The sequence below is a fragment of the Danio aesculapii genome, chromosome 7 (assembly GCF_903798145.1).
Source record: "Danio aesculapii chromosome 7, fDanAes4.1, whole genome shotgun sequence".
In the NCBI taxonomy this organism is placed as follows: Eukaryota; Metazoa; Chordata; class Actinopteri; order Cypriniformes; family Danionidae; genus Danio; species Danio aesculapii.
Window position 1 is genome coordinate 64,198,918 of NC_079441.1, and position 12,282 is coordinate 64,211,199.

Below are 12,282 nucleotides of genomic sequence, written 5' to 3' on the forward strand. Positions count from 1 at the left end.
CCTTTAACCTCAAATTTGGATCGAACTGAACCTTTTAATTGATTCTGTTTGATTAAGTTAGCGGAAGAAACAAAACCTGATAAACATCTGTCAATGTTGCTAAAAAGTGAAAACCTGCAAGCTAAGCGGTTATTGTTTTCCCAGATATAATACGATGAGAGGAGACGATGGTCAGTCACTAAAGCGAAAGTAGAGTCCAGTCAGTCAGTCAGTAAAGTCAGTTTTTTTCAGTCAGGGCGGGAATGGGAAACGCGCGTGCTGAAGGGAAGCGAGAGCCAGTCATTACTGAAATGTTTGGAATTCCACTTCCGTTTAGTAGAACGCAAGAACTCCCCACGACTTAAAGTCCGCTATTTACACTGCACGTCTGAATTAAAGCCGCCGTTTTTCTGATCAAATGGCTTCTTCACCGCAGAAATCACCGTCCTCGCCGAAATCGCCTTCCTCCAGGAAAAAAGATGACTCCTTTCTAGGAAAACTTGGAGGAACTTTGGCAAGAAGAAAAAAGGCAAAAGAAGGTGTGAATTAAGCTTAATATAAGTCAGTCTTAGTATTTAATTTGACTAAATTTCTCTGCTTAAAAACATCAATGTTTCAGCATAACCTGTCATATATGAACATAAACTCCTGCGTTTTTTAATGTAAGGCTGGTATATTTAATATTTTACAATGTAGTACATCTGTGAAATAGAAATGTGGTCTTATAATATAACCCTGCACATATAAATACTAATTCAGAATACTCCATACGAAAGTCATGTTTTTATAGTTTTTTTAAGGTTATTTTAAATAAAAAGATCTATCTATCTATCTATCTATCTATCTATCTATCTATCTATCTATCTATCTATCTATCTATCTATCTATCTATCTATCTATATTCTAGCAATAGGTTGAACTGTAAGTAGGCTACAGTTATACATTTGTGTTTATGTGAGTGTTTTCAAAGGCTGCACGCCTCTGATGTGTCCATATAAGGAAGAGAAGTGGTTGTTAAATACTCATGCTGTAAGATGTTTGTGTATGTGGTGATATGCATGAGAAAAATCAGACATGAAAATATCTTAAATATTTCATCATTCTGTGTTAACAGCAGCTTTGTTTTGATTCCATTTAACTTGATTTCAAGTAATTATATGAATTCCAATAATTTCCTAAATATTTAAAACAGCAAAATTAACTGTTTTTTAACTTTCTTTCTTTCTTTCTTTTACTGCCTGAACAAATTATCTAATCAAAACATATGAAAAAAATTTGTTTTTTATTTAGAATGTCAACAAATACGATGAAAACGTTTTACAAAAGTTTTGTGTGCATACAACAATGGTGTCAAAAAGATGCCCATTATAAATGCTATAAATGACTGAAACTATTTGCATACAAAAATTCCAAACCAGAATTTTATGAAGTCACATTTTAAAGAATGTGCACTTATGGTCTTGTATTATGCCATTGTTTTATTTGTGATCACGATATAGCGTGTAAGTGCATGACTTCAAAGATTTCACAAATCGCAAGTTTTTTGGCTCCCAAAACACTTTCTTATGTAAATGAACAATGCATATTTGATGTAATGATGTAAGTGTAAATGTTACCAACCCAAAGTATTCAGCTGTCTGTGTTCAAGAATAGTCTGCGCACTCCTCATAACACACTTTTTTCATCAGTGTTTGTAGACGTCCATGTAAGACAGTTTTTATGTCCATGTTGACAATGAACGTAAGGTGCTGTTAGTGCATTTTCATTTTAGAACTGCGTTTTAGAAAGAAACACCTGATTAATTGCATTTCATAACAACGATCTGCACTTTAGAGAATAAAATGTGTTGTACGTGACTTTACATGAACTTTTGCATTTTAAAACATAACTAGCACACTAGCGAAATAAAATAAAATTTTTGTTGAAGCAAATTTATTTATCTCAGTTTACATCAGTCAACGGTCTAAAACTTGAAACCTGAGTAAATTATTTAAATGAATTAAGATAACATAAAATCAGTTTCCTAAAAAACATTTTAAAATTTAAACTTATTTTTTTTTAAATAAGCCGAAACAACACAATTCTTTTTTTTTAAATCATTTTATGTCCAATTATTCATTTTATGTCCAATCCACTTAAATTTGTTAAAACTAATGAGTTAACCTAATTCCTATATGTTGTCCCAACATAAATTGATAGTATGGAGTTTTTTTTAACAGTATATGACCCATAGGAGCATTTACTAAACTAGAGCCTCCACAAGTGTGCCTCCACATTTGTTCAACATAAAAATTAAGGACTTGTGTAGCTTTGTTAGAGGCAGCACAGTGGCTCAGTGGCTAGCACTGTCGCCTTAAACCAAGAAGGTTGTGCATTCGAGTCCTAGCTAGGCCGGTTGGCATTTCTGTGTTTGCATGTTTTCCACGTGTTGGTATAGGTTTCCTCAGGGTGCAAATCCTCCAGTGCCAAGTGCCTAAATGTAAATAATCATTTAAAAAAATTGGAAATAGCAAAGAAAAGTGGGTAAGACACCTTTTAAAAAGTTTATGCATTGCATGTAATGATCCTGCATTTGTATTAAAGCTGAGGCAAAATCTTGATTCTGAGCTTTTCAAATAAAAAAGAGAAAAAATCTTCAATAAAGCTTCAACTCTTTTGAATCGATTGTGAGCTCTTAGTTTTTAACAGCAGATGGCACTGTTGGCTAGTTTTTAATCTTACACTCAAATTCAAACGAAGAGCCATGTGTCCAATTACTACAGTATATGAATACGGAAAAACGTATATGAAAACATCCAAAATAGGCTCAATCTGAAAACGTAGCCCTAAATAAGTTTCTGGAGATCACCAAGTATGTAGCCAGAGGAGGGTATTTCTTTAAAACGAACGCTACAGGGTAGTATGATAGTTCCTTTTCTCGCTTACCAGCTGACTATTTGTCTGGTAGCTCGACACTTAGGTCGGCGGACTTGAGATGCAGAGGGAGTTGACTGCGACAACGGGGTTGGAGTTCGGTGAAGAATAGTTCCAGAAAGCCAAAAAATAAAATAAACAAGTAAATAACAGGGTGGGAATGTGGTAAAACACTGGTTGGGTTTAGGGAAGGGGATGGACGAATCAATCGGTGCTTTAAAAACACTATTGGTTAGGTTTAGGGAAGGGGGAGGGTGGGTGTATTGGTTGGTTGGTCAGTCAGTCAGTTAACAGCGGCCTCTGGTGGATTTGCGAATAACATAGCTCCTGGGACGTATTTTGCGCTCTCCAAAAATATATATAGGGGTACATAATCAGAATGAGCCCGGGTTTAAATTTTTACACTCCGGTGTGCAAAGACCTTATCTTTAAAACGTAACTAAAAGTCTTAATAAACTGCTTGCACAAACCACCAATTTCATTTTTTGGAGGAGAAAACTGTCTTAAAAGCTGTGTACCCAATGAAGCACAATGTGGGAAAAAAAGTTTACCCAGTCCTACAAATAGCTGCTGTGTTTATTTTTGGGTTTAAAACAGAAACGACCACAAGCCACAACAGGAAGTACAATCTGGCACCCCTAGAGAGAGAAAAAATCCGGTAAATCAGTTGTTATGCGCATGTGAGTTCATCGGGAAGCCGAAGAGTTGCTTCTCGTTGCCCTCGACTGACCAAGTTTAAAGCATGTTACAAGCCACCATGGCAGGATTCGAAGCTGATTAAAAACAGGATGTCAATATCTCTAGGGATCTGTACCGATTCTTCTTCTGGACTGCCTCGCTGCAGCATTGCTTTAGTGATTGGCCAGTATTGACCTGACAGACGGAGACAGAGAAGCGTGTTCAGAAGATCACCTACATGAGGGCCAGTCCAGAAACCACATGTACTGATTCACAGGGTCAATTAAATGAGAGATTCAATGAAACAGTGAGATTTTGGAGACTTAATCTATAAGTACTAAGCAGCACTAATCTGGTTAATTGGTTTGACAGTTACAAGTCCAGTGTCTAGCAGTAGCAAACCAGCCAATGTTACCATTTACCACTGACAGCATATTAATGTGCTCTTTCGACAAAAAAGAAGTATGCTTAGCTGTACAACTACAATTTTATGCACTTCAAATCTATATATGCTTGTGCTTAAGTATACAGTTGAAGTCAGAATTATTAGCCCCCCTGAATTATTAGCCCCCCTGTTTATTTTTTCCCCCAATTTCTGCTTAAAGGAGAGAAGTTTTTTTCAACACATTTCTAAACATAATAGTTTTAGTAACTCTTCTCTAATATAATTTATTTTATCTTTGCCATGATGACAGTAAATAATATTTGACTAGATATTTTTCAAGACACTTCTATACAGCTTAAAGTGACATTTAAAGGCTTAACTAGGTTAATTAGGTTAACTAGGCGGGTTAGGATAATTAGGCAACTTATTGTATAATGATGGTTTGTTCTGTAGACTATCGAAAAAATATAGCTTAAAGGGGCTAATAATTTTGACCTTAAAATGATGTTAAAAAAATGTAAAACTGCTTTTATTCTAGCCGAAATAAAACAAATAAGACTTTCTCCAGAAGAAAAAATATTATCAGACATACTGTGAAAATTTCCTTGCTCTGTTAAACATCATTTTGGGAAATATTTAAAAAAAAAAAATAATTAATCAAGTAGGGCTATTATTCTGACTTCAGCTGTATATATACTTAGACTGTATTTTAAGATAATGTGTGACCATGGACCACAAAACCAGTCATATTGGTATCAGTGTTGGAAATTGAGATCTATACATCAAGTGAAAGATGAATAAATAGACTTCACATTGTTAGATCATTTTGGCTGAGATACAATTATTAGATAATCATGAGTCTCAAGGTTTAAACAATTAAAACAGGAAATTCCATTTAAAGTTGTCCAAATGACTAAGTTTTGATATTTACATAAGGAAATTTACAAATATATATTCATGGAACATGATCTTTAATTAATATTCTAATGATATTTTTGGCAAACAAACAAACAAATTATAAGTGTTGAGGGTATGATTAGGGTATAATTATTTGGACTCATACAATGTGTTTTGGCTATTCCCACAAATATACCGTACCTGTGCAACATCTGTAAGACTTTACCTTCATTCATTCATTTTCCTTCGGCTTAATCCCTTTAATCATTAGTGGTCGCCACAGCGGAATGAACCGCTAACTTATCCAGCATTTGTTTTACACAACAGATGCCCTTCCAACTGCAGCCCAGTACTGGGAAACACCTCTCATTCCCACACATACACTACGCCAATATAGTTTATTCAATTCACCTATAGCGCATGTCATTGGACTGTGGGGGAAACCCCTGCACCCGGAGGAAACCCACGCGAACACGGGGCGAACATGCAAACTCCACACAAAATACTTAAACTGTAATATTTAAGTTTTCCTTGCATTTTGCAGACCATATTTTAAAGACAATAATAGTATGCAAGTGGGCCAAAAACGACAATTAATAATTTATGAATTAATTATTAACAAAGTTCATTTTATTGAAATTAACATACATTTTTAGTTTCATACATTCTCATACGATTGTTAATCACACAATTAGGTGCACAATATTACAATTTATACTTAAAGGGGCTGTTCACCCAAACATGAATATTACTTCATCTTTTACTCTCTCTTTTATAGTTATGTTTAAATATAAAAGAGGGTTGTCAGGAACCATTGACTTACATAGTAGGAAAAAAGAAATGCTACAAAAGTCAATCAGCATTCTTCAAAATATCTTCTGTTGTGTTCAACAGAAAAAAAACCTCAAATAGGTTCAGAACAAGTGAGGGATGGGGAAATGATGACAGAATTGTAGTTTTTAAGTGAACTTTTCTTTGAAGTTTTCTTTTAAAGCATACAAATGTAAAAAAAGGTAACTATGAAAACTTATTAAAATACTTAATAGTGAAAAAATATACCCAATTTTGAAATGTAAGAAAATTAGAACAATATTGACTGAAGGTCCGAGTTGTAGTTCTTTTGTTAACCTGAACGTGTTCAGGGATGAATGCATACCATTAAATCAGACCCTCTGAATAGCCCCCTCCATGGTAAAACCAATACTAACTGACCACCAGTGATGAGATGAACAACCTAAAAAGAGCTCTGCCGGCTGATAACGTATTCCTAGATGATTCTGCATTTGATGGTGCATTATTTTTCATAACATTAAACATGAATAATGTAAGTGTATTAGAAATGTTAATGTAGTGCATCATTTTTTATGGTTAATGATGCAGTGATTCACATATTTGTGTAGTGTCTGAGCTCCAGGAGGAGGGTATGAATGCGATCAACCTGCCCCTCAGTCCCACACCCTTTGAGCTGGACCCTGAAGACACCATGCTTGGTAAAGTTTCTAAGCATAATCTCAACATAATCATTCAGAGTTGAACTCTGATGTTGTTTTTCCACTTGTCTTAAAAGACGAGAATGAAGTTCGAACCATGGTTGATCCCCATTCAAGGAATGATCCCAAACTGCAAGAGCTAATGAAGGTAACGCCAACTACAATGTGAATGTAGAACTGTTTTTCCTTGAGATCTTTGACCTCTTCCATGATCAATATTTAAGCTTACATATTTTTTGAAATGTCAGGGTTATGTTGTTTTGCTCTGTCATATCTCGGGTTTGCGACAGGATCCTGACACGAGTCAAGCAATGTAAAACATGTAAATTGTAGATTGAAGTAGATTGTAATACATTTTTAATTTCAGTCTAAGTACATATTAGTTAAAGAGCCCCTATTATGCATTTTAAAAGGTCCTATTTTGGTTTTGGGGGTCTCCAACAACAGGCTGATATGCATGCAAGGTCAAAAAACACTTTCATTGTCTTATAATATGCATTTAATTTTACTTAATTATCCCAGTGGCTCCTATATGATTTGTTCAGCAATTCACTTGTTCCCAAACCCCTCCTTTGCATGAGGCTAATCTGATCACCCAGTCTACAGTGATTGGTCGCTTGCGTCAAATCGGTAAAGGAGTAAGCACACGTCACATTTTCAACATGGTTTTGGACTTGATATGTAAAATATAATACAGATTTAACCTGAGAGATACAATACATTACAAGTACTGATCTATAACAGATACAGTACATGATTACAAGCTGCGCGGAGGGATTACAAGTTTCAACACACAATTAAAAACATATTTTTCAAACTACAGAAAACGAGACAACAATTTTAATCACACTTACAGAAATTCTTACAGGGTCTGGAGGAAGAACAAACTGGTCTATATAAACTGTGTAACAGTTACTGTCAAAGTCCCATACATTAGTAGTCTTTGCTGATTCTTGCTGTAATAACAAACGCCCGACGAATCCTGTGTTGCAGCGTGGGTTATTGTGTCAATCATCAGAAAAATGACAGGAACAAACACAGCACTAGGTTGGCTATACTGTGGTATTGTTGTGAAAATTAACTGTAACCATTTTATTCCCCACAGCCACACGTCTGGCCATCTCTCAGTGATAGTAATCTTTGCATCATGATCAATGGGAACGGCGCGTTCACGTTTTACCGGAACCGGTAGTTCATATATGGTATTGTTTCGTGTCAACTTCTGTACGAACAGGCAAAAGATCCAGACAAATGATGAATCATTTAAACGACTCTGAGTCGAATCTTTTATCAAAAAAATCTTTGTTTTTAAACAAGGTGCACTTTCAGATGGAACCTTCGGCTGGATGTTTTCATTCACGTAGAGCTTCCATAATATAGAACCCTTAATAGGGGCTCTTTAAGGCATCTTAAAATAAAGCGGGACCAAATATTCTTAATGCATCTTCATACTGTTTTTATATATAATAATAATAATTGATCCGTCTAGCCTTGTGTTTTTTTCTACCAGCTGTTTAGAAGCTGATCATCCATATTTACAAATGAATCACTCTTTTGAACTGATTAAATGGATTTGCATGGATTGTGTATGATTTGATTTGAATTAGTAGGACAGACAGTTCACTCATGAATATCAGCTTGTGGACAGCTCTGTACTGTAGGTGCATATCCAGTTGCCAACATAGGCGCATTGTGAATACGTATTCACATCTACATTTCTGGAGAGCACAAATAATGTAGCCAGAGGTACGTATTGTTGAATTTCGTCTTTGAAACAAACACTATGGGGTGGACTGACGCCACCGATGGCTTCTGTTCCTTTTTGCGCTACCAGCTGACCGCTTACCTCCAAGAGAACTTAAAATTTATACTCAATTACAAGTACTGTTACATTGCTGAAATTATACTCAATTACAAGTAAAAGTACTGGTGTTAAAAAGTATTTAAGTAAAAGTACAAATTACTTTTTTAGCTGGTGGTATTGGTAGAATTATCCATAATTTCTGAACCAGACAAGATCCAGACAACAAAACACATTATTCAAAACACATTTAACGATACTATAAACACTTTTGAAACCATGTTAACAGCATTAACTGAACTGTCAGGTGTGGTTTATATAGGAATCAAAACCGGAGCACCCAGAGGAAACCCACGCCAACACAGGAAGAACATGCAAACTCCACACAAAAATGCCAACAGACTTAGCCAGGGCTTGAACTAGCAACGTTCTTGCTGTGAGGCGAAAGTGATACCCACTGCGCCACCATGTCGCCCTCCCCTAAACGTATACATACAAATAAAACAAATAAAATGTCACAAAAATTAAGTTGTAAGTCTTCTTACCATTATATGTTTTATAAAAGACTTTTGTAACTTTATAAACAGTATTAACTTATCATAACAGTTTACCTTCTGAAGTTTTTGTTTAGTTTCAGCTGTTATGATGGATGTTTCCTTTGGGGAAAAAAATCACAGAGGAATCATAAAAATTAAATTATAAATTAATTATAGATTTTCCATGTATAGGAAAAAACAGTATGCCTTACTAATATACATTTAAGATATTAAAACAAGTACACAGTAAGCAATGAAATAAGAACAAATAAACAAATTAGAAGTTAATGAATTAATACAGTCTGTATTACAGTGATTATGGATTTACATGTTCTTGTGATGATTATCTTATCAATAGAGCGCCGCAATTATTTTACAAACACAATGTTTTGGTATTGTGAGTATAAAGACAACAAAAATATACACAAATAAAATAGACTCTTTATAATTTCAAATGATGCCTCTTTATCTGTACGATCAATAGATGATTTAATTAGAAAAAACACTTGCAAATTATTGAGAAACTTTGCTAATTACCTAATCGCGGGAACGAACCGTCAAAAACCATAGAACAACACTGCCTAGTGCCTAAACATATTAATAAATAAATTCAATTCAATTCAATTCACCTTTATTTGTATAGCGCTTATACAATGTAGATTGTGTCAAAGCAGCTTCACATAAAAGGTCACAGTAAATAGGAACAGTGTAGTTCAGTTTGTAGTGTTTAAATTCAGTGCAGTTTAGCTCAGTTCAGTGTGGTTTAATAATCACTACTGAGAGTCCAAATATTGAAGGGCAAATCCAACGATGCGCAGCTCTACAGATCCCCAACCATGCAAGCCAGTGGCGACAGCTGCATAGTCTGAGGGCCTCAGGAAGAGTATCCCCAGGTGGAAATGGAGAATAAAGAGAATAATTAGCGTAGCTGATGTTCACAGTGTATATCAACACAAATTAAGTTATATGTCTTCTTGCCTTAATGTGTATTTCCAGATTAGAGACTGAAGTCTTGTAAGCCGGATGGCACAGCAGAGGCCAGTTTTCATCCACTTATTTGGATATGCACATAAAAAACGGTTGATGGAAACGCCATGATGCGCTAAAGTGTTGTTTTGGTCATTCTAAAACGCCTTAACCATTTCAGTATTAGTGTTATTTTATTATTAATTAATTATATATTAATTACCTCCATAATTCCCAAAACGTCTGCACTCCGTGTCTCGCGCCTTCAAACGCCAGCGCTCGTTCACTGCGTGTCAGGATTGCCTTCTGAGATGCAAGTCATTTATTAAATGAAGAAAATATTCACGCAGCTTCACCTACCGCAGGAAATTTCGTTTTTACTTTTGATATTTGACGCCTTTCAATCGGTGCGTCTGAAAACACTATTGGTTGGGTTTAGGGAAGGAGGAGGGTGGCCTTATTCGTCAGTCTGTCTCGCGAGAGAAATTTGAGATCTGAAAAAGCATACGCAGCGACCTCTGGAGACTTTCCGAAAACAAAAACTGCAAAAAAAAAAAAAAACATACCTCCTGGGACATATTTAGCGCTCTCCAGAAATGTATACAGGGGTATGTATCCAAAGTGTTATTGCCAGTTGCAGTGTTTAAAAAGAGTATCAAGATATAAGGCTAGAAACCCCAATGTTCTCCACCTCTCCGGTGTTTTTTGGCAGGTGCTCATCGACTGGATCAATGATGTGTTGGTGGGAGAGAGAATCATCGTGAAGGATCTGGCTGAAGACCTCTATGATGGGCAGGTTCTTCAAAAGCTCTTCGGTGAGGATTCTGCTCTGTGTTGTTGTCCCAGTAAGACCCAGTAATTGTGCATGTCACCGATAATCTGTGTATTTGTTCCCAGAGAAACTGGAGGAAGAGAAGCTAAACGTGGCTGAGGTGACTCAGTGTGAGATCGCTCAGAAACAGAAGCTGCAGGACTGTCCTAGAGAAGATCAATGACACTCTCAAAGTTTCCTCCAGGAACATTAAATGGAATGTTGAATGTATGTAGCTTTTGGATTCTTTTGTCTTTTTTATTTGTATGATATATTTGTACGTTTGTAGTATTACTGTACATTATAGGCTGTAATTAGAAATGAACTTTTTCAATAGTGTAAGATGCAGTGTTAATACTTTTATAATTACCTTATGTGTATCTGTATTGATTTTGATTGATGTCAGATATTTACATTTATTACTTCAGTCAAAAACTGTTATCCATAATAACAAATTGTTTAAATCAGTATTTCTGATTTCTCTTGAAATTTCAGTAATGGTTATATATTTCAAATGAACAGAATATAAAAAGGTTTTTGTGTTTGTGAAGTTGCATGTCATCTTCTGGCTATTCTACTCACTAAATCTTCCCTTAATATTCACAATTACAAATTTTTGAATGTTCTTAAAATGTTCTCAGAACATGGTTTAAATTCCATCCACATTACATTAATGTTCTAAGTTGTTTCCCTAACATTCTCAGAAAGTTACAAAAAAGTTATTGTGGAAAGTTCTTAGAATGTTTAAAATGTCCCTTTTTTTACACAATGTAATAAAAAAAAATGTTTTTACTACCGCCAGTTATAATAACATTATTCAAAATGTTTTCATAATGTTTCCGTTGCATGTTATGTTAATGTTCTCAGGATGTTATTTTAAAACATTATTAGAACATTCCATTCACATTGTAATTAAATGTATTTAAGTTTCTCCTTAATCGCAACATAATATTTTAGATTAATTGCACAGGGCTGTATTTCACCCCCATATCTTGAATATGTGGTGCATTTTTATTTTATTTAATTAATTGAATTTAATTTAGTTTAATTTTAATTTATTTTATTTTATTTTATTTATTTTTATTTAACTTTATTTATTATTATTTTTTTATTAGTTATTTAAATTTGATTTATTTTTATTTTATTAATTAATTTATTTTATTTTATTTTATTTTAATTTGTTTTATTTAATTTAATTTATTTATTTTAATTTGTTTATTTAAATTGTTTTATTTTATTATTTTATTATTCTTTTCTGCTTATCCCTTTATTAATCCGGGGTCGCCACAGCGGAATGAACCGCCTATTTTATTTTATTTTATTTTATTTTATTTTATTTTATTTTATTTTATTTTATTTTATTTTATTTTATTTTATTTTATTTTATTTTATTTTATTCATTTTCTTTTCAGCTTAGTCCCTTTATTAATCAGGGGTTGCCACAATGGAATTAGTTTAGTTTAGTAAATGTAATTTCTGAACCTGATTCAAAACAGCTAATTTTCTACTTTTTGCATCAATTGTAACTGGACATCATGGATTCTATTGCATACATTTAAAAACAGATAATCAGAAAAAAAGTATATAAATAATCTAAGTAAATAAGTCATAGTATAAAAAATAATCATAGATTTTATAAATTGCCTGAAATCTGCCATGAATTGGAATTGGCAATGCATTTTTAATAATGCATAAACAACAGTTTCCGCTTCTAAATGTTGCTTTGTACACTTTAATATGTTTTTATTGCATTAATTAAATGTAGTTTTATCTGTTAGCTGTAATTCTGTAAATTGAGAACCACTGTTAAATAGAACACAGAGTTA

General features: G+C 34.0%; 1 protein-coding gene across 1 annotated transcript in view; it reads left to right on the top strand.

Annotated features, from left to right (window-relative positions):
• The first annotated feature begins 246 nt into the window (after positions 1–246).
• Positions 247–12,282, top strand: part of parvab (parvin, alpha b) — a 33,179-nt gene continuing 21,143 nt past the window's right edge. Inside the window, 6 exon segments of the mRNA XM_056462341.1 lie at positions 247–518; positions 6,253–6,342; positions 6,420–6,490; positions 10,358–10,460; positions 10,543–10,616; positions 10,618–10,684. Of these exon segments, the coding sequence (XP_056318316.1) occupies positions 398–518; positions 6,253–6,342; positions 6,420–6,490; positions 10,358–10,460; positions 10,543–10,616; positions 10,618–10,684 (526 nt within the window). The 5' untranslated portion in view covers positions 247–397.